Source organism: Chrysochloris asiatica, unplaced genomic scaffold, assembly GCF_000296735.1.
Source record: "Chrysochloris asiatica unplaced genomic scaffold, ChrAsi1.0 scaffold00254, whole genome shotgun sequence".
Lineage (NCBI taxonomy): Eukaryota > Metazoa > Chordata > Mammalia > Afrosoricida > Chrysochloridae > Chrysochloris > Chrysochloris asiatica.
Genome location: NW_006408772.1, coordinates 481813 through 505490, shown reverse-complemented (window position 1 = coordinate 505490; position 23678 = coordinate 481813). Strand labels below are relative to the sequence as shown.

General features: G+C 38.3%; 1 protein-coding gene across 1 annotated transcript in view; it reads left to right on the top strand.

Moving 5' to 3' along the window:
* Positions 1 to 23678, top strand: part of TMPRSS11F (transmembrane protease, serine 11F) — a 122148-nt gene that overhangs the window by 83222 nt on the left and 15248 nt on the right. The window contains exons 4-6 of the mRNA XM_006873784.1: positions 6106 to 6170; positions 11566 to 11729; positions 12508 to 12546. Coding sequence (XP_006873846.1) covers positions 6106 to 6170; positions 11566 to 11729; positions 12508 to 12546 — 268 coding nt within the window. The remainder of the gene's footprint in view (positions 1 to 6105; positions 6171 to 11565; positions 11730 to 12507; positions 12547 to 23678) is intronic.

Genomic DNA, 23678 nt, shown 5'->3' with positions numbered 1-23678 from the left:
GTGTTCTTCCTTTTTGGTTTCCTAATTCTAAATCTTTGCATATTTTATTATAGTATTTGGTTTTATCTTCTCAAGCTGATCTTTGAAGTTTTCTGTTCAGCTCTGGGACCTCTTCAATTCTTCCATTTGCTTTAGCATATCTGATATTAGTTACCCATTATAACTTTTTATTACAATCTCTCTGTTCTGTGAAACATAACAACAGAACAACAAGAACAAAAAGCCCAAACCCACTGCTATCAATTTAATTCCAACTCATTATTGTTTTTAGGTGCCATCAAGTCAGTACGGACCCATAGCGACCTTATGCACACCAGAATGAAACACTGCCCGATCCTGGGCTAACCTTACTACTGTTGCCACGCTTGAGTCCATTGATGCTGCCACTTGACCAATCCATCTCATTGGGAGTCTTCCTCTTTTTATCTGACCCTCCACCTTAGCAAACATGATATCCTTCTTCAGTGACTGGTCCCTCCTGACAATATGGCTGAAGTATGAGAGATGTAGTTTGGCCCTCTTGGCCTCTAAGGAGCAATCTGGCTGTACATCTTCCAAAACCGATCTATTGATTCTTTTGGCAGCCCATGGCACTTTCAATATTCTCCTCCAACACCGTAACTCAAAGGCATCAATTCTTCTATGGTCTTCCTAATTCACTGTCCAGCTTTTGCATGCATATCAGGTTATTGAAAACATCATGGCTTGAGTCAGGCGCACCTTAGTCCTCAAGCTGACATCTTTGCTCTTCCAACTTATAGCGACCATGTAGACGTCTCTGAGACTTAAATCTTTACAGGAACAAACAGCTTCATCTTTCTCCCTCAGAGCAACTGGTGGGTGTGGTGATGAAGGTTAATGCGCTGGACTGCAAGTTCAGGTTGAACCTCAAGGTTGGCAGTTCAAGTTCAACATCCACCCCTCAGAAACCCTATGCAGGGTTGCTATTGAGTCAGAACCATTGGAACTGACTCCACAGCAAGCACTTAACAACTGCCACCTTGTGGCTAGTAGCCTAACCTACAGTACTGTTGCATTGTATGAACAAATTAAAAAGGAAGAAGGAGAAAGGGTATGTTGAAAGTGTCATTAACAGTATAAAAACCTGCATTTTTTCTTTCCAAAGCTCTTTTATTTAAAATGTTTACAATTAATTATTGCTGGAGAATCAATCAATTAATGAGGAATTATTATTGAGCACCTACTAATTGCTAGTAGGTGAAAAATGACACAGTTCTTTCCTTAAAGGAATTTATAATATGCATATGTATGAAAGTCTATGCATGGAAAACAATGATGTTGTCAGTTGCCACTTAGATGGTTCAGACTCAAAGCAACCATATATAGAATGAAATGTTGCTCAGTCCTTTGAGCCTAATATTGCAGTCACTGTAAAGGTTCTTCATCAGTAATAAAAATATTACAAACTGAAAATTTAGATACCAAAAATGATGTTATCACATCATTTTTGATACCACAGTGTAACATACTTGTAAATGTGTCACTCAGTCAACATTATATGAGTTCAGAGGCAGGAAAACACACCTTGGGCTAGCAGGAAGCCTTCCTGGGAGAAAAGGGAAGAGGAATTTATTTGTTGGTAAGTTTGCCTTCTGGTGGTAATGTGTTTGAGAGTAGCAGAAAATCTGCAGAACTTGCCTGACTTGTTTTCGTGGGTGGACCTAGAAAGGGATTCTTTAGCTGGAATTCAGTAACTACTGATCTTCCTTGAAGACTTAATCTTCAAGCAGTTTCCAGCCAGAGGGAAGGAACATGCTTAATTGTGCTGATAGTAGTAATTGGGTAAATGCCAGTCTCTTCAGTCAGAGCCACCCATACTCTTTCAAACACATAATTTAGTTTTAGTTTTTGTTTTTAATATTAGAGTTCACACCAAGAACTAAATTGGCATTTGATTTTAAGGTGATATTTATTTATTTTTGCTTTTTCCATAAGCTAGACACTATCTTATTTAAAATGAAACATTGACTAGTAAAATAATCAACTCTTATGTTTGGATTATACAAAACAAAGGAAAGGATAAAATTTTATAGTTTGGACTAAGTATTATATTATTCAGTTCTAAGCAGAGAAATGGAGTCCTGAAGTGGTGCTATAAGATAAGTTCTGGATTTCTAACCATAAGGTTGATGGTTCAAACCCATCATCTGCTCCTTAGAAACCCTGTGTAGAGTCACTATGAGTTGGAACCTACTCAGTGGCACTTAATAACAACAACAGCAACACGCAGAGAAATATAAGATCAGTTAAACTTCCCCAAAAGTTGGTCACAACAATGATAAGATGTCCAAGCAGTGAAAGTTCTCTTAGCCCAGTTAAATTTAAAAGAAGAAAAGAAAGCAATTTCCCAAGAAGTTATCAATTAATTATGAGGTTTCAAATTCAAGGAATAGAAAACATATTTGGGGTCTTCTTTAAGTTTCCTATCCCCAGGACTTTCCTTGTGCCAACAACTGAATATCTATATTCAAATATGGGAGTAACTCAGGTTTCACAATGGGGTGCTTTGTTGTTGTTGTTAAGTGCTGTCGAGTCAGTTCTGACTCATAGTGACCCTATATAGAATTTCCAAGGAGTGGCTGATAAGCTTGAACCGCCAATCTTGTGGTTGACATTGCCATCCAGCGAATTAACCTACATCACCACACCAGGACTCTTATTGTTGGTGTTAAGTGTCGTTGAGTTGATTCCAACCCATAGCGACCCTGTATAGGATTTCTAAGGAGCAGTTGGTGAGCTTGAACCACCAACCTTGCAGTTTGAATGACTTTGCAGTCTGACACATTAGCCCACAGCACCACACAAGGACTCCAGGACTCCTATAGTCAGTGCTTGAAAGCTCACAATCAGTCCTGGTATGGCACTGCAGGGTAATGCACTGGACCACAAGGTCAGTGTGAGCAGTAAGGTTGGCGATTCAAACCCACCAGTCACTCCTTAGAAACCCTATACAAGATCAACATGAGTCAGAATCGACTCAATGGCACTTAACAACAACAATAATTTACTATAGGACTCCTGGTGTGGTGCTGTAGGATCAGCACTGTACTTTGAACCATAAGGTCAGCAGTTCAAACCCACTAGCTGCTCCTCAGAAACTTTATGTAGGAACTGACTCAACGGCACTTCACAACAAGAGTAACAACAACTTATTATGCAACCTCAGATAACTTGACTTAGTGTTCTGAGTCTTTGTACCTTGATCTATAAAATGGAAAATGGATGATAATAGTGCTTTACTTAATAGAGGCTGTAAGTTGAAACAAAGGAATCAGCCCAATGTCATTGTCCACCCATTTTTTAAAATACAGTAAACTCACCATGGAATCATGGTTTTATTAATAGTACATTTAAGTTTGAATAGATTATTTGTGGTATCTTATGCAGTGATATAATACAATCTTGATCCTTTCCTCAAAGGTCATCATAGGTATAGTTCAAAATTTCTTAGGACATTCATTTAAATTTCTGAAGACCTTGAAGTCATCTTTTCTCTCTATTCCTTAAGAAATATAAATGAAATAAGCTCACTGAAGTCAAAGTAGCATGACTCAGAACTGACTGAAAGTCTTGAAATTAGTCATCCATATGTGGATGCACTGGTAGCATAATGGTTACGAGTCAGGCTGTTAACCTCACGGTCAGCAGTTGAAAACTACCAGTCATTTCATAGCAGAAAGATGAGGCTTTCTGTTTCCATAAAGATTTAAAGGCTCAGAAACCCTATGTAGGGTCAGTATGTGTCGGAAGAAACTCCACAGCACATAACTACCATGTGGCTATCACAGGTGTCTTCTAGAATCCACCTTTTGTCAGTTTCCCAGGGATTTTCAATTATACATGATTGCATGATTTGCAGTTAAAACAAAATTATGTACTATAATCTCTTTTTCATTATTGTATTATTCTTAATTGATTTACTGAAACATGTACTCATGCATTTATTTATCAAGCATACATTGAGTGTTTGCAATTCACCAGGGAATATGCTGAGCACTAGAGATACACAGAAGAATTGGGAAGTCTCTTTCCCCACCCCTTCACACAACTCAGAGTCTAGTGCTGAAGAGACACCACTGTAAACTAATGTGATAACCATTATAGTGGGATCATGTGGGACTCAAAGGAGAGAGTTTCAATTTTGTTTGAGGGGGGCAAAGATAATTTAGTTGCCACTGGAATTTCTCAAGAAGAACAGTTTTAATTAAAGACATTGGTCAGGGTAGGGGTATATTCTAGGAAGAGGGTAAACAATGTGAAAAGTCACAGAGGTATAAGCCACTCTAGTGTGATGAGGAATGAGCAAGTAATTTAGTAAATCAAAGAAAAGGCTTTGGAAGAGGGAACACAGGCCGATGAAGTCATCAGATTGTAAATCTTACACTGAGGTGCACATCACTCATTATCTACAAGCAATAGTTTTGAAACAGGAGTATAAGATACTCAATTTTGCATTTTAGAGATAGTTAGGAGGTTGCAGCAAAGGGCCAAGCTCAAGCTGCAGAGAAGGTCATCTTAGACCAGGGGTGGGGAACATCTGGTCCACAGGCCATATGTTGTTGTTGTTATGTGCCATGGAGTCGGTTTTGACTCACAGCGACCCTGTACAGGGTTTCCGAGACTGTAAATCTTTACGTGAGCAGAAAGCCTCATCTTTCTCCCGCAGAACAGCTAGTTGTTTTGAACTGCTGATCTTGTGGTTCGCAGCCCGATTCATAACCACTACACTACCAGAGCCCCTTGAAATCATTTGGTTTGGCCCTGCCAAGGCAACTGCAGTTCCAACCATCACATTAGGGATGAATTAATTAAATGCTTGACCATATATAGCAGGCTAATTTTTAAGTTGATAATTTTGTATGACTCACGAATGATGTTATAAATTTTGGTCAAATTATAGACCATATAACAGTGGAATTAAAGGAAGCCACCTGGAGTCCTGGTGTGGCACTGTGGGCTAATGTGTCAGACTGCAAAGTTGTTTAAACTGCAAGGTCGGTGGTTCAAGTTCACCAGTTGCTCCTTGGAAACCCCATACAGGGTCGCTATGGGTCAGAATCGACTCTACAGCACTTAACAACAACCACAGCATGAGTTAAATACTGAGGCAGTAAAATCTACTGGCTGTTGTTACTAACTTAGTGCATTCATGCATTCAGGAGAGGGAGCCATCTATTGGTACTGGTGGTGGAACAATCATCTCTCTCCATATGTTGTTGTTAAGTGCCTTTGAGTCGGAGCCCACCCATAGCGACCCTGTACAGGGTTTCCAAGGGTGTAAATCCTTACGGGAGTAGAAAGCCTCATCTCTCTCCATATAGGCTCTAGTAATTTGAATAAGAGGACATTTATTTTGGATATAGACCTTATAGAAACTTCTATTGACCTATAGTTTCAGATTTCTGGCTCTCAGTACAATGCATTTTTTAATTCCAAGCACTGTCTCAACAGTTAGATGCACTACCTTTGGTAATCAAGTCCTTTTAGGGGATCAGTTCAATAAGTATACAATATTCTTCAATGAAAAAGCAGAGAGAGAAAATTTTGATACTATGGTGTATGATGAAACTTATTCCCAAATCTAGCACCAGCTATGAAAGCTAACATGTTATAGATAACTAATATGTATCAAGGTCATAGGATAGATTTGGTTACATTATGTCAAATGTTCCTCTAGTAATGGTATAATCATTTAAGAAAGCAGCAAATTGATGTCAATAATAAAGGAGATGCCATAGTAAAAAATGAACGTAGCAAGTTTACAGTGTTTCCTTAAAAAAAAAAAAAAAAAAAAGTAAATAAATAACACATATACCTTAGTTCATTTGACAATAATAAAAAAAAATTATATTCCTTTAAAGAGTTGAACATGTGATACACATTGTTTTGTTTAGTCCTTAAGCAACTGCTTTTATCCCTTACAGAGGATTAGCAAAGTTGAACAGATTTTGTTTTACTATTGTGAACAAGTCATTTACATGCCTTCAAATATTTGCAAACTGAAATCTTTTCCTTTGCCTCACATCTTTAGCTAAGACAATGAGTACATTTTTCTTAAGACTAATATATTTTCTTGTTAATCAGATGTCCAAGATATTTCGACGTTCTGCAGAAGGTCGATTTATCAAATCTCATGTTATCAAACTAAGGTATGTACACTCGGTTTTCAACTTCAAGCTAATACTGTTAATATGATTTAGTTGACAGAGATAGGTGCTCATTTGTCGTGGTGACCTTATGAACTTGGAGCAGCATATAGATTTGTTAACACCTCAGCAATTTACACTACTTAACCATTTCCCAACCATGATGGGGAGAGTACAGTGATTTATGACAAAAGACAATCCTAGTTACCACAGCAGATGGGGGAGAATGTGCTCTCTGGGAGAATAACAGACAGGGAGAGGATGAATGATGCTAATGCCCTCTCTTTGTTATGCCTTAAGCTAGAGGTTTAAACCCACCAGCTACTCCTCAGAAACCCTCTATGGGGTGGCAATGAATCTGAACTTGCTTGATGATAATTAACAACAACAAAGCTAGAGGCTGAGAAGTACTTAGGCCAGTTCATTTGATTGTCTTCATTTTAAGTCTACCCATCAATCAGACTATGATTTTCTCTAAATTGTATTTTAATTATAATTTTTCAATGGTTCTTTATTTTGATGCTCTGATGAATATTAAAATACATAAATTGAACATGGAGATATTTTCAAAGTCCTGATGTGGCATTGTAAAATAAGCACTCGACCTCAATGTTGGTTTGAACTGCAAGGTCAGTGGTTCAAATTCACTTGCTGTTTCTCAGAAACCTTATGCAGGGTCGTTATGAGTTGAAACTGACTCAATGACATAAAATAACAACAACAACAAAATAAATATAATCCATCCTGAATATGCTTTTGGTGTCATTCTCAAAATGCTTGCCATTACTAGGATCTATATATGATAACATATAGTATACCTTTTTGTGGACATTTACATTTGTTTTCTATATATTTTAGTGTAGATTCCATAGTGCTACAGAAACATATATTTGAGATGCTTACTTGTTTACTTCACTTTTTCACTTCTTCATGGAAAAATGAATATTAAAAGCATTTCTGCCAAGTCAATTCTGACTCCTAGTGACTCTATACGACAGAGTAGAACTCCATCAGGCTTCGAAGGCTGAAATCTTTAGGGAAGTAGAATGCTGCATCTTTCTGCTTCAGAGCAGCTGGTGGGTTCAAACTCCTGACCTTTTGATTAGCAGCTGACTTTAACCACTGCACAACCCAGTCTCACAAAGTGAATACAAGACTATATCGCTTAATGTCCACAGTATGTTCTGTGTAAAAGAATGTTATGTGATTTTGATAGTATAAAACCAAGATGCTAAGATCTTCTGGTAGTCTGCTTCCGGCTGTCCTTATTGGCACTGTACCACTGCTGCTGCTGTGGGAAATGCTGGCAGAGGCTGATGGAGCTAGCAGCAGTGGTGACTGAGGGGCAGTGGCAGGAGCAAAGAGAGATGAAGTCAGGAGGGAGTGAGTGTACCAGCCTTGTCTGCTGCTTTGTCCACATGAGAAGCCAGGGATTACTGGGGCCAGTCTCCCTCATGTCCACTGGATAGAGCCTGAGAGTGTGTCCAGAGCCATATCCTCTGCCTCGCCTGCCTGTATCCCACCTGTGGTCCAGTTATGTAAGAGTCTGGGCTTGGGATATTTTTAAACCAGTGTTGCTATTGTTGTATGCTATCAAATGGGTTTTGCCTTAGAGTGATCATGTGTTGGATTTCCAAGGATCTGTTAGTGGGTTTGAAGCACCTTGTGGTTAGCTGTCCAATGCTTACCCTACATTGCCACATGTTGTTGTTGTTGTTAAGTGCCATCGAGTCGGGTCCGACCCATAGCGACCCTGTACAGGGTTTCCGAGGGTGTAAATCTTTACGGGAGTAGAAAGCCTCATCTTTCTCCCGCGGAGCGACTGGTAGTTTCGAACCGCTGACCTTAAGGTTCGCAGCCCGATTCGTAACCACTACGCTACCAGAGCTCCTCAGGACTACTTTTAAACCATTTTTGTTGTTGTTGTTAGGTGCCATCGAGTCAGCACTGACTTATAGCGACCTTATGCACAGCAGAATGAAACACTGCCCGATCCTGGGCCAACCTCACTACTGTTGCCATGCTTCAGTCCATCAATGCTGCCACTTGGTCAATCCATCTCGTTGGAGGTCTTTCTCTTCTTCTCTGACCCTCCACCTTAGCAAACATGATATCTTTCTCCAGCAACTGGTCCCTCCTGACAATATGTCCAAAGTATAAGAGACAAAGTTTGGCCATCTTGGCCTCCAAGGAGCACTCTGGCAGACTTTTAAACCACTAGAGGGAAAAATTTTTTTTTAAATTGGAGCCACATTCCCTTAAAAAAAAAAAAAAAAAGCAACCTTATTAAACCCTGGAGTATACACAGTTGGATGTTACCCAAACAGATGTTAAGATGTTAAGTGACGCATACCTGTCTGTGTACATATGGTTACAGAGTTAATGCCATATCTTTCCCTCCCTTCCTCCCTCCATCCCTTTCATTTTTTCCTTTCTTATTTCTTTCAAATAATTAATTCTCAAAAGGCTGCTTGAGCACATATACAAGTCACAATATAAATTTTTATATTTGAAAGTCATAACAGATGTCTTCATTTAAAAACTGCTTTCTCTAGTTATTTATTAAACATATATTAAGCGAGCAGCAAACCCCAAATATCAGTGATATTATTAACACAATAAAGATCAATTTCATTTTCTGGCCACAAACCAAATAAAGTTATAGCGGGGACAGGGTGCTATTGGGGATGTGGAATGGAATTGTCTACTGTATCCTCTGCAAATGATTGGCAGGTAAGGGAAGAGTGAAATCATAGCTGATGTAGAGGATCCAGGCCTAGAAGCAGGGTACATTGTTTCTGCCACATCCCATCAGCTAGATTCATTGGTACTTTTCAGTAAACATGCAGTCTAAGTTCTGTGCCCAGGAAGTATAGGAAACACAAAAACTTATGCTTGATGAACACAAAACATTATCTCTGCCACATCAGTACAGTTGAATAAGTATATTGGTTACAATTTTTGTTCAAAGTGCCTTGAAGACAAAATCTTTTTAATATATGTAAAGTATGATTTCATCCACATCTTCCCCCTCACAAGCCCCTCTAAACCATAAGTAATGATAGAGAGCAATATATTCATTGTTTACTGTATCAAGCATGTCTGACACTTTCCCTCACTTCCCCTGGAGTGCTTTGCAACTTCTTAATCATTTTATAAAGGGAGATATAAGCTGTTTACATATTAGCATTCAATTCTGTTCCCTGTATTTAGATAAAAACTTTAAATTTGGTGTACATATATATAAGCCATTTGTGACAGTTAAGGTTTTGTGTCAACTTGACTGGGCCAGGATTCTCAATGATTTAGTTGTTAGGATGTAATAATCCCCCATGAGAACTGATACAATGTAAACACTTCCATGAGTAGCCAATCAATTGAAAGGAAGTTTCCTATGGGATATAGCCTGTAACATCTTTCCTCTTACAAAGATAAAAGGAGAGAAAAGTGAGCAGAGAAAGAAGGACTTATTACCAAATGATGTAATGTTGGAAGCACCCGTCCTTTCCAAGAAGTTTGGATAGAGCTACCTGGTCAATCAATTGTAAGAGATCCATAGTTGTGCCCATTCCAACAGAGTACGGACACCATCAGTTATATCTCATGCTAAGAAAATTTGGCTGAAGATAATTCAAAAGCATTTGTAGTAGCGTATGGACAAAGAGCTACCAGATATTCAAGCAAGATTTAGAAGAGGACATGGAATGAAGGATATCATTGATGACATCAGGTGGATATTGACAGAAAGCAGAGATTAACTGAAAGATGTTTACTTGTGCTTTATTGACTATGCAAAGACATTCCACTGTGTGGGCCATAGCAAATTATGGATAACATTGATAAAAATTAAAATGCCAAGCATTATTTGTGTTCATGAGGAACCTGAATATAGAACAAGGGGATACTGAATAATTCAAAATCAGGAAAAGTGTACATCAGGGTTGTATCCTTTCACCATACTTTTCAATCTGTACATTGAGCAAATAATCCAAGAAGCTGGATTACCTGAAGAAGAATGTGGCATTGGTATTGGAGGAAGATTCAGTAACAATCTATGATATACAGATGATATAACCTTGCTTGTTGGATGTGAAGTAAACTGGAAATATTCACTGATGAGAAACAAAAACTATAGCCTTCAGTATGGTTTATAATTCAATGTAAAGAATATGAAAATCTTCACAACATGACCACTTAAATAACATCATAATAAATGAAGAAAAGATTGACGTTGTCAAAGACTTTCTTTTGCTTGGATCTACAGTCAGTGCTCATGGAAGTAGCAGTCAAGAATCAAATGACATTTTGCCTTATGGAAATCTGCTGCAAAATACTTCTTTAAAATGGTAAAGAGCAAAAATGTCACTTTGAGACCTAAGGTGTGCCTGACCCAAGCCCTGGTATTTTAAGTCACCTCATATGCATGTGAAATTTGGACAATGACTAAGCAAGACTGTAGAAGAGTCAAAGCATTTGAATTATGGTTTGGCAAAGAATATTGAAAGTACCACGGACTGCCAGAAGACTAAACAAGTTTGTTGTGAAGAAGTTCAGCCAAGATGCTCCTTAGAAGCAAGGATGGCAAGACTTCATCTCTAGTCTTTTGGATATGTTATCTAGTTCCTGAAGAAGGACATGGTACTTTCCAAATAGAAGGATCAGTATAAAAGAGATAGACCCTCAATGAGATGGATTGACACAGCTAAAAAACAGGAACTTGAACATAACTATTATGAGGATGGTACAGGACAGAGCAGTGTTTCACAGTCTTGGAACTGTGTTGATCACTATGAGTTGGAACTAAATTTATGGCACTAACAACAGCATTACCACCAAGAAAGAAGAAGCAGAGTGCTGTGTATCCTTTGGACGTGGGATCCCTGCACTATGGAGCTCCTAGATCCAGTGGATGATTGATGCCAAGATTCATAGAGATCTCCAAGGAATGCTGGACATACAGATGTTAAAAGGAAACAAAGACCTTTCTCTAGAGCCAAGAAAGAAAGAAAACCTTCCCTTAGGGGTTGTTGTTAAATGTCGTCCAGTTGATTCCAATTTATATCAACCCTATATAGAGTTTCTCAAGAGCAGTTGGTGACCTTGAATCACTGATGTTGTGGTTTAAATTGACCTTGCAGTTCAGTGCATTAACTCACAGCGCTGCACCATGACTCCCTTAGAGGTAGCACTCTAAATTTGGACTTGTAGCTTCCTCAACTGTAAGGGACTAAGTTTCTGTTTGTTAAAGCCATCAACCTGTGTTTTTTTCTGTTATAGCAGCACTAGGTAACTAAGACATCATCCAATTTGTTTCTTTACATTTAGTATTGAGCCTAATAGATAAAAACAGTTAAGAATTTGAGAAGTGGCACTATTTATCTGCACTTTTGTTCTTTAGTCCAGATGAAAACGGTGTGAACATTCTTATGGTGCTTATGTTTCGATACCCATCTACTGATAGTGCTGAAAGAATCAAGAAGAGAATTGAAAAGATTTTATATCAGAATCTGAAGACCAAAAATTTGCCTTTGACTATAAACAAACCATCATTTAGACTTACACGTAAGTCTTTTTTTTTCTTGCCATTTTTGTGATTCCTTCTTACATTTCCTTCTACTTTCAAATATAAATGTATTCTATTTTGAAATAAGTTTGAAGGGAAAACATGTAGCAGAAGGGAAGCATAGAGTGGGATGAGAGACTGTGGTATGAGTGAAACTTCTATATAGCCTGAATGCTAAGAGAGATTCACACCTTGAGTGCTGCCTAGGAAATCACCTTCTACCACACTCATCATGAAGGGAGAAACTTCAATGAGAATACGTCATCAACTTGTGTTGATTGAATTCCTACACTGTGGAGCTCATGGACTTGAGATTGAGTCATGATGGGTCTGTGATGCTCTCCTTTTAACACTGTCTACTAGGCATATTCCTCCCTGACATAGCCTGATATACTTGCTTTGTTAACACCAGTAGTGATGGGAATTGGAAATTGTTTCCTTGAGTTATACTGGAACCTCCAAAGAAAGAAATCAGGGACATTAATCTTTATTCATTCCCTTCTAATTCCTTGATTTGTTTTTCTGTGTGCAAAGCAAAACCCAGAGGATAAATGTTCTGTTTTCCTTTTATAAAGTAAAGTTACACAGTTCAAACCAAATATCAATTCAAGGTAGATGGCTGTTTATATATTACTTGGATATAAGAAAAAATGTTATGCCCTCTCAAAACATTGATGCTTTAGATAACAAGCATTTCTAATAGTAGGCTATTTGAAAATTATAACATAAAATAGAACATATTATACTGTCAGCTAATTTATGTATTGTTTATTCCAGCTATAGACAGCAAAAAGATGAGGAATCTTCTCAACAGTCGTAAGTTACAAAATCTGCAATTAATTGCTTATCTCAAAGCTAAAAACAACGAATAAGACCCAGAGTAGTATTTTGTTCATTTTCCTTTATTATTGCTTATTACATCTAATATTTAACACAATAAGGCTATATATTTATGCTAAATATAATTTTAAATTTTATGACTTTGGGGATGTGATCAAATAGACTACATAGTATTCTGACTAATATAATTTGTTGTTGTTAGGTGCCATTGAGTCGGTACCGACTCATAGCGACCCTATGCACAACAGAATATAATAGGGTGTAAATATACATTTAATGTTCTGTTTTAATAGTCTCTTCAAATATGTATCTTTTAAAATTCCCAATTTAAAAGAAAAGAGAGCGAAAAAAACAAAAACCCAATGTAATGCCCTTGAGTTGATTCTGACTCCTAATGATCCTGCAAAGGATTTCCAAAGCTGTAAATCTTTATGGGAATAGAAAGTCTCATGTTTCTCTCAAAAAATGGCTAGATTTGAACTGCCAGTCTTACAATTAGCAGTCTAGTGTGTATCCTATAGCACCACTGGGGCACTTTGAAATTATTGTTAGTTAGGTTTTTTATGTTAAAAGTTTTCTTGTATTTTTACCCAAAAAGTTGACATGAATATTCTCTGTGCTTCCCTTTTTGGTGCATATTGAAATGGTCTTTGTTGACAAATACATGATGGGGAATCAAAAACTTATAGAAAAAATTCTATTATCCTTCAATTCCATTGCTCCATAAATTTTTTTAATCCCCTTGTATGTCCATTAAAAAGGTTATGAGGTCACTGAGAAACAATGACAATTTTCTGTTTATAACATGGGAAGTTTAACATAATTCCCATTATTTTCATTGCTCATATTTGTTCTTTCTTTTGTGGTTTACAGCTTTTTATAAAGTTCTTCCATTGCCTTTCAATATAGTTTGTTGGTTATATTTACTTCATTTGAAGTATGTCATTGTTGTTGGACTTCTTCCTTTAGTGCCATTTTTTTTTTTTTTGAAGAGAAAAATGAAGTAAATTTATTCTAGAAGTACCTTATTGATAGAAACATGAACAATTTTATAAATCATCACACAATTACAGTCACACACATATTCTAAGCCAACACATGATTGCAATATGTTAACTCGAATGAAAATGAAATTGACAAGGTAGAAATAAGAGGTATATGAATACAAGAGACATGGTCCCAATTGGGATCCCATTTCTTGAGTTAAAACCATCAACTTTCAGTAATTACAGCTTAGTATTATTTCTGCTTATTTTCAATTGTCTGGCAATTTTAGCCAATCAAAAAGAAGTATTCCCATTTTCTTTATTTGAAAAAAATGATGTATTACATTAATGATCTGTACAAAGAAGAAATCAAACACTGCAAGCTTGGTACTTGGCCAAGCATGTGAATTATAAAATATACTGCAAGATTTATTTTACATTAACATCCAAAATTAAGATTAGGTTCTAGGAAGATCAAAACAAATTTATAGATTCATAGCAACAAAACTGAATTTTCTCTCCACAATCATCGAGCTGCTAAATTGATTCAGGTGTTTTATTTCTGGTTGGGAAGCATGTCTTATCTTTTTATCATCACTGTTTTATCATTGCTTTCATAATCTTCTTTTTTTTTTTTTTAAGTTTTTATTGTGAGGTTTACATGGAAGAATATCAGTTTTACATTCATTCTATCATATTTTGTTTCATTGCAATGATTACAATCCCTTCCATGCATCGTCAAATAACCAAAGGATACACCCACAGGCCCACCCTCTGGATGTCAGCACACAGCCCCTCTCCCTCCCTGACTCCAGTGTCCCCAGCCACTCCATCTGTCCACATCATCATCTCTGTCTCCATCCCTGGCGTCTCTGCCTCTCTGGGTAGAGTCCCGGTCCCGCTCTCGGCTCTTCTCACTTGATGATCCCAGGGACCTCCACTCCTGGGCTGCAAAATCAATCACTCTCCTCCTTTTGTCAAAAAACATCTACCGCTACATTTCCTACCCTCACAGTCAGTCCTGAAGGCAATTATTCACTATTGTACCACAAGAGTCTTATCCCCATTTCCTTTCGCCAACCCAGTCCCAACGGATTGGAAATCGTTCAGTGGTGATTCTACCTTCCCCCGCCCCATCTGGAACCAGGCCCCCCGCCCCATCTGGAACCAGGCTCCCTCTTGAAAGCTCTTAAGCCAGTCATTTCTTGCCTTTATAGTCCCCCCCCCCACACACACACACACATTTTGGGTAGCCAATCTCTAAGTTGACCATCCCTGTCAACCCTGTGTACTGAGGGGGTGGGAGTGATTCTCACTGTAAAGATTTGTTCTCTTTTTTGAGCTACTAAATCCATAAGTATAGGTAAAGTTCATCAAGTTGTAGCAGGTTACTCTCCGCCTCACCGCCCCCCCTCCCCCCGCCACTTCTTTCTTCTTCTAGTCGAATTCTGATCCTCCAGCCTTTGAAACCATGTCAAGTGGGTACTATCTGCAAGTATGGTGTTCTTGTGCATCTCCCCTCACTTCATAGCAACTGGACGCTTCACTTTCTGCTGTAGTCCTCTGTGGCCATGTCACTGTCTCTGTGCCCAGGAGTCCCCGGGTTTTGCCATACTTCTGGCCATCCAGATCTCCACCTGGGTTTACAGGGGTCTATTGAATGTGGTCGGACTTAGCTCGCAACTTCATTGCTATTTTTCCCCCCTTCCCTTATAGGTGACAGCATGGTCACCAGCCAGACCACCTGCCTGCTCATGTATACCCCTTGAGTTTCTCAGTCTTGGAAGGGCATTTGCTCTGAGAGGTCCTGACCACTTGCTTTGACGGCTCCGGGGTGAACAGCTTACTTGTTCTTGTAGTAATCAATCAGACTGCTGTTTTTTTGGGGGGTGGTTTTCCTACTGGTATTTCTTTCATGAAGTAGCTTCTGTTCTTCTTGTTGCTCCAGGCTGGACTATTCATCCTTTACAGTGAAAATTTCCTACCTCAGACTATTCTGGATGGGGTTCTGGATTCCACCTATGGTCTTATGCAATGTAAAGGCTCCACAGGAAGCCTCTTTCACTGGGCAACTTCTAGCCTCCTTTAAGGTATTCCAATCAATTGTAGACTGAAGATGAAGGTACAAGCTTTCTGTAGTGATGTTTCTGGCTATTCCTCCTTACCCCCCCCCCCCACCAATGTCTATTTAACAATGGTAGGCAAGGGAAGCAAGATTCAAAAGACAACCAAGCATTTTAACATTATTCTTCTCTAGTACCCCTTCAAACCATGCCTCAATCCCTGTATTCAGGACCCCTGTTCTTCCAAGGTTGTGCATACCTTATCATTTACCTCTGTCCCACTTAGCCTATGAGAACCTGCCTAACTGTTGTCCCATCCACTTTGTTCTTCCATTTCCCTCTTCCTTCTTGTGTATTGCCCACCGCCCCCATCCTCAGCACCCAAGCTATCCTGTGTCTATTCCCTACCCTGTGCTCTATCTTCCCCTCCCTCCTTCCCCTCCTCTCATCCCATACATCCTAGTGATCAACAAATATATATATAATTTCCCCCCCATTTTAGGATGGGTTCTTTTTCTTAGTTTTTTTTTTTTTTTTTTTTTTTACAATAATAGTCTGGAGAATGTTCCATGTGCACTGGAGAAGAATGTGTATTGTGCAGTTGTTGGACTGAATGCTCTGTACACATCTATGAGGTCAAGTTGGTTGATTGTGCTGTTTAGTTCCTCTGTAACTTTGTTGAGTTTCTTTCTGGTTGTTCTGTTCCTTTTAAAAAGTGGTATATTAAAATCTCTGACTATAATTGTAGATTTATCTATTTCTTTCTTCAGTTCTAGTAAGGTTTTCTTCATATATCTTGGTGCCTTTTCATTGGGAGCATAGATATTTATTATGGTTATGTAGTCTTGCTCAATTGACACTTTGATCATGAGATAGTGTCCTTCTTTATCTCTTAGGCTTTTTTTCTTAAAGTTTTTGTTTTAAAGTTTACTGTATCAGAGATTTTTGTCTTAAAAGTTTACTTTATCAGAGATTAGTATTGCCACTCCTGCTTGTTTATTGTTGCAGTTAGCTTGGTATGTTCTTTTCCATCCTTTAACTTTTAGGCTGTTTTTGTCTTTGCATGTAAGGTGTTTCTCTTGCAGGCATCATATTGAAGGTCTTGTTTTCTTATCCAATCTACCACTCTCTGTCTCTTCACTGATGTAATCAATCCAGTGACATTCAGTGTGATTATCTACAGGCATGAATTAATTGCTGCCATTATGTTAATTTTTTTGGTAGTGCTGTTCATTCCTTTGTTCTGCATGCCTTCTTGTGCTGAGTTTGTGTTTTTTTGTGCTATTTCTTTTTGTTGTTTTTTCTTAGGTTTCATGTTTGCTTGTTCTGCTTGGAAGTTCATTTTCATGGTAAGTTGTGAAGTATTAACTTTCTTTGGGGTTACCTTATAGCCTGTTAACTTTTCTCTCCATTTAAGACAATCTGTTTTATCCTATAATCTACCTGCCTCCTCTCCACCTGGATCTCTGATCCTACATTTTCCCCTTCTTTGACATTGATATTATTTTGATCTTTGGTTGGCCTCCCAGCTCCTTTGAAGTCGTTGTTGTAGTTTTATTCTGTTCTGGACTCTGCTATCTGTTGTCTGAGTTTCAGGTGGTGTTGCCACGCCTGTCTATCTCTGGTTGTTGTCTATTCTTGTTGGTTTTCAGTCCAAAGAACTCCCTTTAGGATGTTTTGAAGTGCTAGATTGGCTTTGACAAAATATCTTAGCTTCTGTTTATCCTGGAATGTTTTGATTGCACCATCATATTTGATTGACAATTTTGCTGGATAGATGATTCTTGGTCAGCAGTTTTTTTTCCTTTTAAGGTTTTGTATATGTCTCCCCATTGCCTTCTTGCCTGCATGGTTTCTGCTGAGAAACCAGAGCTTAATCTGAATTGCTTGCCATTGTAAGTAACACATATCTTTTCCCTGGCCACTTTTAGAATTCTGTCCTTGTCTTTGATTTTGGAAAGCTTGATTATTATATGTCTTGGTGATTTTCTTTTGGGGTCTATCCTTCCTGGGGTACATTCAGCTTCTTGAATGTTTATCTTCTCATGCTTCAAGATTTAGGGAAATTTTCTTCCAGAAGCTCTTCAACTATCTCCTCTGTGGACTTCTCTAATTCTTCCTGTTCCAGAATGCCAGTAATTCGTAAGTTGTCCCTCTTCATGTTATCCAGCATGAATCTGAGACTGTCTGCAGTTTTGTGGGGGTTTTTTTATGCTTTTTTCCTGCTTGCTCTTCTATCTTAGCAGTATTGAGAGATTTGTCTTCCAGTTTGCTGCTTCTGGCTTCCATCTCTTTCATTCTGCTCCATTCCCCTTTCAGTGCATTGTCTATTTCTGATATTTTATTATTCATCATCTGGACCTCTTTTTGCAGGTTTTGAATCATTTCCAATGTTTTATAGATCTCGTTTGATTGTTCTTGTAGTACTTTCCTGACTTCTTCCTTGTTTTCCTTCACCCTTTTTTGGAGCATTTGAATTTGTTTCCATATCATTCTTCTGAATTCCTTCTCAGGCAAATCCAAAACCTGCTCTTCCTCTTCTGGAAAGCCTTTGTCTGTCCCTAGCTCCTTTGTCTCAGTTACTTTTTTCTGTTTTGGGACATGTTTTGAGATCTTTTTTGTGTTTTATTGGTCATTTCCAGTAGTTATGTGAGTTTTTAATGTTTAAATGGATGTTTGTTGATTGTGTTATTAAGCTTACTTATTAAGCTTACTGGGTGTCTCCTGGTGGATATGATCAGGAGATAAGTTCCCTTTCCTCATGTAATGCTTAGCAGCTGTTATTGGCTCTTGTCCCAATGGTGGAATATTATGGGGTATGCTTGTAGCTTGGCTATATGACCACAATTGCTGTCTCTTCTTGGGTAACATAGGGAGAAAAAGCTCGCACCCCCAGGATAAGTGTGTGATCAAAAGGACCAAAAACAGAAGCAATATAAAAGCAGAGACAAAAACCACCACTTTGGAATAAAAATAAAACTGTGACTGACTGGCAAGTCACCTCGCTACACAGGCAGTGTGTGTGTACCATAGAGGCCTCCAGCAGTGGGTGGGGGTGTCCGCTTACTCAGGCCCCTCCTCTAATCACCACCGTAGAGGTGTGTAGATGAATATTGAGAAGTTAATGGGAGAAAGATTGTCTACTGTTTTTGTCTTTGAAGGTCATTTAGGTATCTGCATGTGCGCAGCATAATTCTCTAGATAGTTGCATTCTTTTATGTTGGGGTTTTACAGATTGTTCATATGGTTTGTCTGTCAGGCCTGCCGGACCTGCTTTTTTCTTGCTGGATATGTCAGAGTAAAGGGTCCTGCACAGTTAATTTTAGGACTGTGACCCAGAGGCTGACATCATAAGCAGCTTCCAAAGAATTTGCCCTTAAGTCCAATAGGGCTCTTTCTCTCTGTGCCATGGGAGAACTGTGGGTTCAACACTGGACTTTTGTTTTGGGGGGGGTGCACCCACCCACCTGAAGGCATTTGGCCTGGGGAAAGAAGGTACAACAGGGAAAAAGAGGAAAAAAACATGTAGAATCCCCCTGCACCTCCTTTAAATGTCACTGCACCGCTTTTAGCAGTGGTTCCCTGTGCTGGTCAGGCTGTAGCCCCACCCTCTGAACTCTGCCCTGATGGAGTGGCAGCAAAGGGAGTCCCATGTCTAGAGCAATTCCTAAATTACAGTATTTTCCTTTATACCATGATTTTTCCCCACTGGCATGTGTGGGAAACTGATGCCCTGCACCTTATGCTAGAGCCAGAGCTCTGGTGCTGTTTTGTCAAAGCAGCTTCTCTGGGGTTCAGTGCCTCCCCCACAGAGCCTGTCCTACCTGACTCTGTCTCAGCAGCAAAAATCAAAGTTGCCATTGATTCTTGAGCACATACTTCCTCTTAAAATGGTTGAACATAACCATTTCTTTTTGATACAGTGACCATTTGTGTTCCTTCCATCTTCCTTTGATGCTTTTTGCATCATTCAAATTTTGCCTTATAACTTGAAGTATTTTTAAACAAAAACATTATATAGTGTTATTTTTCCTGAATATTTGTATATGTAAGAATATCTTTTGGTTGAATTTGCCTCCATGAAGAAGAAAAAGTTTTGTTTATAATCTATTCATTTGAAATTCTATGCATATTGTTATCTTCTGATATTTTTACTGCAGAATAGAAGTTTGAGGCTAGTGTTTTTGTTTTGTTTTGTTTTGTTTTCTCATGCAGGCTGTCTTTCTCATTCTTAGATGAATGAAGAAAATATTTTTATTTTAACTTTTTGCCAAAAGATCTAGAAGGTTGCAATTTGCTCCAAGTTCTGACTAGAACATTGTGAGTTTTTTCAACTTATATACTCTTTTTTCTGGTTTTGGAAATTTTTATTCTATTTTAAGTTTAATGTCTAATTCTGCTTCAGAATTCTTTTTTTCTTTCTCAAGAATACAAATGATTAATTATCTAGCCCCATTCCCCCCCACCTTTTTTTTTGCCCTCCAAATCAATTATTACTTCTAGAGTACTTTCCTTTACATTCTGGTAGATTTTTAGCAAATCTGTTTTCCTATAGACCAGTTCTCTTACTTGTCTGATGTGACACTTATGCTCTTTAGTGCTTCAATGTGGACTTTATATTGGCTGTATCACTCAGGAGTCCTGATGACACTTAGGATAATAAATGGACTGCTAACCACAAGGTTGGTGCCTCAAATCCATCAGTGGCTCTGTGGGAGAAAAATGAAGCTATTTGCTCTTGTAAAGATGTGGTGGTGGTTATATGTTGTAGAGTCGGTTCTAACTCATAGCGACCCTGTGCAGTGTTTCTGAGGCTGTAAATCTTTAAGGAAGTAGAAAGCCTCATCTTTTTCCCATGGAACAGCTGGTAGTTTCAAACTGCTGGCCTTGAAGTTAGCAGCCCGATTTGTAACCACTGTACCACCAGAGCTCCTACTGTCTCAAAAATCATTTAGAGGGTCACTATACATTGGAAGGAGTTCTGATATGGTGCTATGAGCTAATGCATCAGACTGCAAAATCATTTGAACTGCAAGGTCAGTGGTTCAAGCTCCTTGGAAACCCTATACAGGGTTGCTATGGGTCAGAATCGACTTGACGGCATGTAACAACAACAACATACATTGGAATTGACTAAGTGGCAATGGTTGGGTTTGGTTTTGATTATGACATTCTATGAGGATCCCTGGTGGCCCAATGGTTAAGTGCTTAGCTGCTAATTGTACGGTCCTTAGTTGAACCCACCCAGTGACTCCACATGAGAAATATGTAGGAGTCTGCTTTGATGAAGATTTACAGCCTTGACAATCCTCAGAGACAGTCATATCTGTCACATAGGGCTGCTCTGGGTCAGTCTGTTTTATTTTTAATGACATTCTATAGTTTATTTAATCACAGATAACTCTATTATATGTATTCATATTGTAGCCGTATTTTTATTATAAATCTTCTGCTTTTAGTATACTGAAATCATATTTTCTTGCATATCTTTGTTGACACCAGGTACATGGTTTCTAAAATGTCTTCTTTTCTGTGGAAAATAATTTTCAGAAATATGTCTGCCTCCATAATTGTTATTTTTAAGTGCTGTCGAGTCAATTCTGACACATAGTGACCCTGTACAGGGTTTCTGAGGCTGTAAATCTTTACAGGAGCAGAAAGCCTCATCTTTATTCCATGAATAGCTGGTGGTTCGAACTGCTGACTTTAAGGATTGCAGCCTGATTCGTAACCACTACGCTACCAGAGCATTATAGTACCCTTTCATAATGTTTGGTTAAGGTGTTGGGTTTGGGATTATTGGATTATGCAATTATTGAAACTGAAGATATAATTCCATATTTAGCATTTCCCAACAGACAATATGAATATGTACAATCTCTTTAGTCTTTCTACCTTGGGGACTGAGAACTTCTACCTCTCAAAATCAAAATTTGAAAATTTATTTTTTCAGTTTTTTTCCATTTTCAAGGTTTAGCATACACTTAGAGTATGCAGTTCTGCTGACCTATATAATTGTTTTTCTATTTTACGTGGCATCGTAAATTTAAAAGACCATGAATTTTACCTGTTAATGATATTTCTCTGAAGCACAGAGTGGTTCTAGCACTCAGACAACGTTTAGGGAATATTTGTTAAATAGATCAATGGATAATTTCTCTAAGTTTTTTTTTTTTTTAATGGGTTGTTGTTGTGTGCCGTGGAGTCGGTTCCGACTCATAGCGACCCTGCACCGGGTTTCCGAGGCTGTAAATCTTTACGGGAACAGAAAACCCCATCTTTCTCCTGTGAAACAGCTGATAGTTTGGAACTGCTGACCTTGCGGCTCGCAGCCCGATTTGTAACCACTACATTACCAGAGCTCCTTAGACTCCATTTTATAAATTAGATGTAGGCTTAAGTTCTGCTCTTACAAAAGTAGTATGTGACAACAGTATCAATTACTCTCTGCATACCACCAGCTTCCACATTCAACTGATATCGGTACTCTTCCTTTCTCTGTTGTAATTGCTTTTCGTTATGTAACTACGTTTTTCATATACTTCTTTATTTTGCCTCTGTCCCTAGATAGCATGGTATGCTGGGAATTTATGGCTTCAAAACAGATAAAGAAAAGAGATGAAAAGGCATGGAGTGGGTCACATGGAATGTTTCAGAATATAGTTTCCGCTTGACTGGGGCGGGGGTAATAGAGTTGAGTTTCCTGAGCTGGGAAATCACAGTATGAAGAGAAAGTGACTTTTCCAGTCTTCTTGGTACTCTCCATGCACTTCTAGTTTAAAGACTAGAGTCTGGGCCTTCCAAGAAGTGGCTTTTCAAACCACTCTATTGAACATTTCAGTTACTGAAAATTTTTATTTACATTTTTATCTTTCATTAATTTTTGGTAACTTTGCTCCTTTTGCTTTTGCACAATACCATACATTTAAACTTTTCATTCACAATCTGGAGATAATAACACAAAACTTTACAGATTGTCCTGAAAGTTGGAGGAAATACTCATACATGTAATACCATGCACAATGCCTAGTTCATAACTAGCAGATATTCTCTATACTAAACATTACATCTACTAAATCTCTGCCATCAAATTGATTCTGATTCATAGTAATCCTGTATAGGGTTTTCATGACTGTAAATATTTATGAGTATCAAAAAGCTTCATTTTTCTCCCACAGAGTGTTTGGTGAGCTTATACTACTGACTTTGCCATTAGCAGTCCAATGCTTATCCTACAGTGCCACTTATTGTTGTTAAGTGCCATTGAGTCAGTTCCAACCCATAACAACCCTGTATAGGGTTTCTGAGGAGCATCTGGTGAGCTTGAACAGCCAACCTTGCAGTTCAAATGGCTTTGCAGTCTGGCGTATTAACCCACAGTGCCAAACTAGGATTCCACAGTGCCACTAGGCACTTATTATTATATTTGTGCATATTTTAAGGGGAAGTTAGAACAGGAAGTATTAGTTACTACCAGTATGAAACTGTCTCTGGGTTGTGCAAACAGTGAATGTGTTCAGCTAATCAAAGGTTGGCGGTTCAAGTCTACCCAGAAGCAACTCAAGAAAAAGACCTGTATTTTACTTCCAAAAATTTAAGTCATTTAAAACTGACTCTATGAGTCAGAATCTACAGCAACTGTTTTGGTTTTAAAAATTAACAATAATATGACATTTTATTTACCTAAAAATCCTGTTTATTCAATTTTTTGCTCATTTTAATTGGTAATAATTTCCATGAAGCTATTTAACCCTGAGGGAATTATGATGAACATGTAAATATAGTTTCAGTCAGCTTTTTTTTTCTTTCTCTTTCTGAATCTCTGAATGGTACAAATGGCTAGTGCTGGATTGCTAGCCCAAGAATTGGTAGTTCAAACCCACGCAGAGGCACCTGAGAAGACAAGCCAGGTGACCTGATTCTAAAAAGTCATAGCCATGAACCAGTTCTAATCAATACTCATTCAGGTGCTATGAATCAGAGTAAACTCAGCGATAATGAACAGCAACAACTGTCAAATTTCTTTTTGGAGTATGTGTGTGTTTGTGGGGGGCACCAC